Genomic DNA, 6836 nt, shown 5'->3' with positions numbered 1-6836 from the left:
AAATAAAATCTTTAAAAAAAATAAATAAATAAAAATTTTTTTAGCCAACATTTGAAATTGGGGATATTTTATATAAACTCAGGATTTCCAGCTTCTCTTAAAAGAATCAGAAGATCTGGCAACACTGGGCTCATTTCCACCTGGGCATAATTGGTTGGAGCTGTGTCAAGGCTGTCCCGTTAGATGAGGGCTGTGGCCTCCAGGTCCCCACAGTCCCCACCAAGTCCTCTTGTGTCCCTGGCATGGAGGTCAAGGTCTAGCTGCCCCAGAATCACCAAAGAGCTGATGCTGTGGCTTTACTTATACAAGAGATATAGTTCTCTGCGCTGTCTCCATCAGACGCGGGAAAATGAAAGCTGACAACAGAGGGAAGTGGCAGAGCCTCAGTTTTTTGTTTTTTTTTTTTTGTGCGGAAGATCAGCCCTGAGCTAACATCCGATTCCAATCCTCCTCTTTTTGCTGAGGGACACTGGCCCTGGGCTAACATCCGTGCCCATCTTCTTCTACTTTATATGAAACGCTGCCACAGCATGGCCTGACAAGCGGTGTGATGGTGCGTGCCTGGGTTCCAAACCTGTGAACCCCAGGCCACTGAAGCGGAGCGCGCACACTTAACCACTGCCACCCAGCCAGCCCCAGAGCCCCAGCTTTTGAGTTTGCAATCCTGACAAGGAGCAGCCCCCACCCACATCCATCTAGCACCTCTGCTGTGCAGGGGAGTGGGGGGGCCACTGCTCATCCCTTCCCCCACTGGCCCTGAGGCCATCCACATTCCTCCCCTGGGCCTCAAGCCCCCTGCACCCTCACAGGGTCAGGGGCCAGGCCTCAGACAATCAGGTCTCCCCTCCCCTCCCTGGCGCTTCTCTGGGGAGGCCCAGTGGCTCTTTCCCGCCTGCTGCCACTGCCCAGGGCCCTGGCAGGAGTGGCCAGCTTGGTGGGAAATCTGTAGGAGGAGCAGTCATGCCCACGACCACTGCCTTAGGACAAAAGAAAAGGGACAAGGATGAGCTCCCTCCCTTAAAACCAGAATTCACTGGCAGCCTTGGTCTTCTCACCCAAGAGGCCCCTTACTCTGTCCTCCCCCACCTCTTCAAGTGGCGGTGCAGAAGGCCAAACCAGCAAAGCTGGGCCGTGGTGAAGGCAGCATCGGGGAAGGGTGGGGGTAAGACACGTGTCAGACAAGTGACAAGGAATCTGGGCAGGAGACAAGGGCTAAGGGGATGTGTGACTTAGGGAGAAAGAGACAGGAACCAAGGAGGAAACAGTTCTTAGTCATTCTCAGCATACATTTATTGAGTGCTTACTGTGTGCCAGGAAGTAAGCCAGGTGCTAGAAACAGCAAAGGGGCAGGAAGAGTCAGGGTCAGCTACTGAGTTGTCAGTGACACTGCATTGACAGTGGTTAACACGGGGAACAGATGGACCCTTCAGGTCCCCACTGAGGGCCTGGGCTGAGTCCTAGGACAGGGCCTGCCTAGGCCTTTCCAGCAATGGAAAGGGATTCTGCGAGGCAAGACCCTCCCCGTCTCCTCCACCCAGGTAGAGGCACATAGACAAGCCCCTACATACTCCTCTAAACATGTCTACAGCTGACACGCCTGGAACACATCTCAGACTTCAACACGCGCGCGCACACACGAACACGCAGAGGCATGGCCAAGCGGTTTTACCAGGAGGTAGCGTGGAGGGGCTGCCTGTCATAATCTGGGTCACCCCGCACAACAAACCCGTCTGAGTGCCTGAGCACCCACCATTTAGAGATTATCTTGAGAAGCTTTTTGGCCAAGTCTCTTACCGAAATGTGAAAGACATAAAAGCGAACGAGGGGACAACTTCTTAAGGCTTTGCTTAGAGAAGGGTTCCAAGAGGGGTAGCAGTCAGCAGAAGCAGGCCTCACTCCCTTTACTTAGCCACGAGTCTGTCCCAGTCAGAGCTGCCTAAAGTGGGTGTCCTATGATAGGGGAGGGGATGGGGGGCGGGGGTGGTCTGTTCCCTGTGCTATCTGCTCTCCTCCAGGGTCAGAATAATGCTGTTACCTGTTAGTGCCTATGAAGTGCCAGGTCTACTACTACAAGTGCTTTAGGTCCAGTTCACCTAACCTCACGGTGAGGGTGTTACCTCCATTTTACAGGTGAAGAAACTGAGGCTCACGACTTGCCTAAGGTCACCGAGATAGTACGTGGAGGGGCATCTCACCTCTGCTCTTCCCTTCATTGTCTCCTCAGCCCAGGGTGATGGAGCCTCACTGTGGGAAGGGTCGGGGGGCCGGGAGCTGCCAGGGACCCCAGTTCAGTCTCAGATCTGCCCAGGAGGCTGAGAATGACTAACTTCAGAACTGGACATGCTCTCTGCAGAGACCAAGGGGCACAGAGGGTGGCTCCATGCTGGCAGGCCACCCAAGTGGAGGAGGCTGCACCTCCTTCATGACACTCAGGGAGCTCCATCCTCACCCCAGGGCATGGGGTGAGTCAGGACAGGGGGTGGTTGGGGACAGGCTCATAGAGCTGGCCTACTCACCCTGACCCCTCAACCCAGGCGAGGACTGCAGCCTGTGGAAAGCCAACCCCCTCACTTGGGGGGTCCTGGGTTCCTCGTCGTCCTATCCCACGATCTATATTTGGGGGAAATGGGCTCTACCCTTGAGTTGGGCCTCTGGTAACTGGAACAGATAAGGTACCTCACTGCCCCAAGAGCCCATGAGAACACACCGTATTATCCTTCAGAGGGAGGGAGCTGTTGCTTAAACAGCCCTGAAGCCCGATCCCGTTGAGATTTCTGAGAGGTCTCTGACAGCAGCCCCTCACCATAGGATGCCCACAGCGTGACCCCAGCCCCATCACCCACCCCAGTTGCACGTCTGCTCCAGTTCACACAGGCTGACATCAAAGTGCATCAAAAGCTCCACTGGGATGAATGTGTTGTTTGTGCTGCCGTCTGGGACAGTCCTGCACACGTACCCCCAATACTGGATGCCCCCCCGTTTTCGGTGTCGTTGGGGCACAGGGCAGTGTGATGCCCTCCTCAGACCACACAACCCAGGGCCGTGATGAGGAGGGCTGGAGCAGAAGTTCTTTTGACCGGGCTGATACCGGGTACAAGACGGGACAGGATACGGAACAAAACAGAAAGGAACCCACAAGGGCCTGCAACCATACCTGTGGCCTGTAGGAGGGTCGGAACCTTCCCTAGTACAGGCCCAGGTGTGGGAGCTGCAGGCAGAGGCCAGGGGGATTTGGAGGAAGCCAACCACAAAAGGCCTAGACCCGAGTTCAGGGAGACCAGAGAGGAAAGGGGCTCCTGGCAACGCTCCTGAGGCTGGCCCGGCCCCCTTCCTCACTCTGATAGAAACCTCGGGGCCTCATCACTTCCTGCTCCTTCCCACCAGGAGCCTGGAGGACAAAGGGAAGACGGAGGGCCCCAGCCTCTTGGTGCCCTCTGCCTTTGATCAGCCCGTGGTCTCTTCCCTATCCCAGGGCACTCCCCTCTAGGTGTGGGGTGACCAGACTTCACCAGCCTCCAGGGCCAAGATGACTCTACTAAGTAGAGCTCACCCCACTCTCGGAGGAAGCTCTCAGCTCCAAGAAATGCAGACCATGCCTGGATTTGCTCCCTTCCTCAGGCTGTTGCCGCCCTGCTTCCAAGGCCTGGCGGCCCCTGGGGCTGCCACGCCTCATGGTATCTCCTCTAGAGGGCCCTGGCGGCTCCAATGACTTAAGAACCATATGTGAGTTCTGGCTCTAGCCTTAAGCAAGTTATTTCACCTCCTTGGGCCTCAGTTTTTCCAGCTGTAAAATGAGGATGATAGTATCTATTTAACTCCTGGATTGTTATCATGATTCAGTAATAACAGGAAAATATGTAAGCCACCAGCTCTGTATAGTCAGAGCAGAATGACTGGCCCTTGTCAAGGGGTGGGAGTGCAGGTGGCACCTGAGCCATCTGGTTCCCTGCTCCCACGTTCATGCCTTTAATCCCCAGGCATAGCTGGCCCTAGCCTGTTTCCCACCCTGCACTCTCATTTCTCAGTGCCTCCTTCTTTCCACAAAGTGCCCACACCCTGCGGGTGGGTGGGAGAGAGGCAGCAGCTCCCACTTTGGCTGGGCCAGGGCACTGCTGGGGACAGCATAGGCCATGTCTATACAACCTCAATGTTCTCCCAGCTGGAAGGGCTCTGGCTAATCAGCATTTCCCCAAACCTCACTCCTCTTCATCATTAGGTCTCAAACTTCAGCGGGGGCGGGGCACCAGAATCACCAGGTGGGGCTTAGCAAAATGTAGACATTAGTTTCCCTCTAGGTCAGAGGGAAGACCCAAAATCTACATTTTTAACAAGCAGCCCAGGAGCTCCTGCTGCAGGTGGGCATGGGGCCATAGTTGGAGGATGGCTCTGACTGTGAAAACCACTCCTCAGAACATACCACACTCCCTCTTGGAGAGCCACAAAGTCCACGAGCACGCTGAAAGTGCTGCCAGTGCTTGCTGTAAACAAACACACTTGCCTTGAACTCAGCATTTCCCAAATCTGACTGTAAAACTTGCTTTTTAAATTAGAATAACCATTAATATCTCATAGGATTAGCGTTCTGAGGAATGCTTTAGGAAAGGTTGATCTAGTTCTTTTTGTTTTAAACAAATATCTTTTGTTTTTAATATCTGAGTGGACTGAAGCCTAGGAAGATTAGGTGTGTTCAAGGTGCTCGACTGTTAATGCGGAGCTTGAATGTGGGCCTGGGTCTGCCCCTTCCCGGGCTCCATCCCTCACCCCCCACATTCTGCCTGTCTCTTTGAGCCTGAGACTCTCCTGCGGTCCCCCTGTGTCCTGAAGCCTCAGGGTAGTTGACCTGTGACGGGAAATCTGGGTAGGGGATGACAGGGGGTCAGGATTAGCCTGTTTGGCTGGGATAAGTAGCAGAGGAGGGAGTGGCCCCCGCTTTTAAGATGTCTGCACAAGCCCAGTTAGTCTGCAGGTGAGGTGGGGGAGGTCTTTTCCTGGCCCACTGCCCCTCCCAAGACGGCAATCACTCAGAGATGGAGAGCAGCTGCGCAGGACTGGGGATGGCCAGTGACAGGATGTCTTGTCTTGCCTTCTCTTCTCAAGCATAAAACAGGCACATGTAGCCATTAACTGATATGCTAGCAGGGGTGTCCTGTACCAGGAGGAAAATGGATTTATTGCTTTATAAAAAGGAATCTGATAAAACTTAAAGGGAAAAAAACAAAACTATAAACCTAAAAATCAACCCACCCCTCTCAGCACTCCCAACAAGTCTCAGACACATTTCTGGGGACAGTCAAGTTGGGTGGGTTGGTAAGCCAGGCCTGCCTGGCACAGAAAGGGCGGCCTCTCCCGCTTAAACTGCTCCAGGGCTCTGGGGGAGTCTGCCAGCAGGGGGCGCTGCAACCCCACAGGCTCAGACAAGCTCCAGGCCCTGAGCGGGGCTCACTCAGTTGCTGGGCCTGCTGCAGGCCTGGCTGGCCCCTGGGCGGCTCCGGAAGGATAAGGAGAGACACCCAGAGCCCCTACCTACCACCACCCCACACACATTGCTCACACATATCACACATACACACATCCCCCATGTACACACACCCCTAAGCCCCTCACAAATCCACCTCCCTACCCAGGCCTGGACCTCAATGTCTGTCAGCCACAGCCTCACTTACACCCCCACAAAAACAGCTGGGTGTCAGGGGATGCTCTACTGGGGCCCCTTCAATTCCCTTCAGGTCACAGACTGGATGGAGGGTGGCAGTGGAAACTTGCTCCCCACTTAGGCCCCGAGAGAGGAGGTGAGAGACTGCTGAACAGCCTTATCCATGGCTCCGTGTGACCAGCCAGCCCTCTATCCCCTCCCCAGGCTTTAAGCCAGGGGGACTTCTCCGCAGGCCTTTAATGGGAGGACAGGCCATGGACAGGCCACGGGGGGCTGGAATTACAAAGGAGTTAGCACCAACAACAGGAAGCGGGTCCTTCCTTCCTCAGGCAGCCTCCGACTAGCCAGGGGAGGAGGTGAGGGGCCAGGCGAGGGGGGTGCAGACAGTGCAAGCCTTTGTCCTCAGGCAGGCGTGGTCAGTGGGCATGCAGCCGAGGGGCAGGTGGCAGGCAGTGGATGGCAGACCCCTCTGCTTTGGCGAGAGGCAGAATCCAGACACTTGAGGAAGAGAGCCTGCCTGCTGGGGGTCCTCCTAATTCCTCCTGCAGGCACCATGGAGCCTCAAGGTCCCAGGGCCCCTCGAGGGTGGCACAGCAAAGCCCAGGGCAGCTCCTGCTTCCAGCAGTAGGAAAATTGCCCGTCTGGTCTGGGCCCTCTCCCGTCCTTCTACCGCAGAGCTCCGAGGCAGGACTAGGGCCCTGGGAGGGAGCGTGGACTCCAACATGGTGAAGGAGAGGATCCTGGGGGTGCATGAGGGTCCTCTGGGGTGGGGAGGAGGACATCAGTGAGTCACTGAAGCGAGGGCAGGAGCCCACAGTTCTGAGGTGGTGGGTGCTACACAAAAGCCTCCCGGTTGGATGAGCCGTTGAGCTTGAGGAAAAGCTTGTCGTCTTCCCTCTTCTGCTGCAGCTGCCTCTCCAGCTGGCGCCGGTAGCAGATGAGGTAGAGGGGCAGGCAGAACCCCAGCATACTCACGCCCAGCAGCCCCACATTCACCTGCAGAGGCAGGGATGAGAGTTGCCATCACATGGGGCAGGGGACCAGGTGGGGGCCGAGGTCTTTGCAGAGCCCGGCTCAAGACCTTTCCTCACACTCAGGTTTAGGAAAGGGAAGGAGATCACAGGAGAGGAAAGGAAAAACTGAAACTGGAAGGTTCAAGAGATCCAAGGGCCAGTTGTTCCAC

The 6836-nt window shown here is 55.6% G+C and overlaps 1 protein-coding gene across 3 annotated transcripts in view; it reads right to left on the bottom strand.

Annotated features, from left to right (window-relative positions):
* Positions 1–5142: 5142 nt before the first annotated feature.
* The window catches only part of SLC43A2 (solute carrier family 43 member 2), a 39210-nt gene continuing 37516 nt past the window's right edge, over positions 5143–6836 (bottom strand). For all 3 annotated transcript variants that reach the window (XM_087440662.1, XM_087440664.1, XM_087440663.1), the window contains one exon: positions 5143–6649. In XM_087440662.1, coding sequence (XP_087296788.1) covers positions 6488–6649 — 162 coding nt within the window. In that variant the 3' untranslated portion in view covers positions 5143–6487. The remainder of the gene's footprint in view (positions 6650–6836) is intronic.

The sequence above is a fragment of the Ceratotherium simum genome, chromosome 16, assembly GCF_057802395.1.
Source record: "Ceratotherium simum simum isolate JZ-2026a chromosome 16, ASM5780239v1, whole genome shotgun sequence".
Taxonomy (NCBI): Eukaryota; Metazoa; Chordata; class Mammalia; order Perissodactyla; family Rhinocerotidae; genus Ceratotherium; species Ceratotherium simum.
Note: the sequence above shows the minus strand (reverse complement) of the source record. Positions and strands in the feature narration are given on the sequence as shown.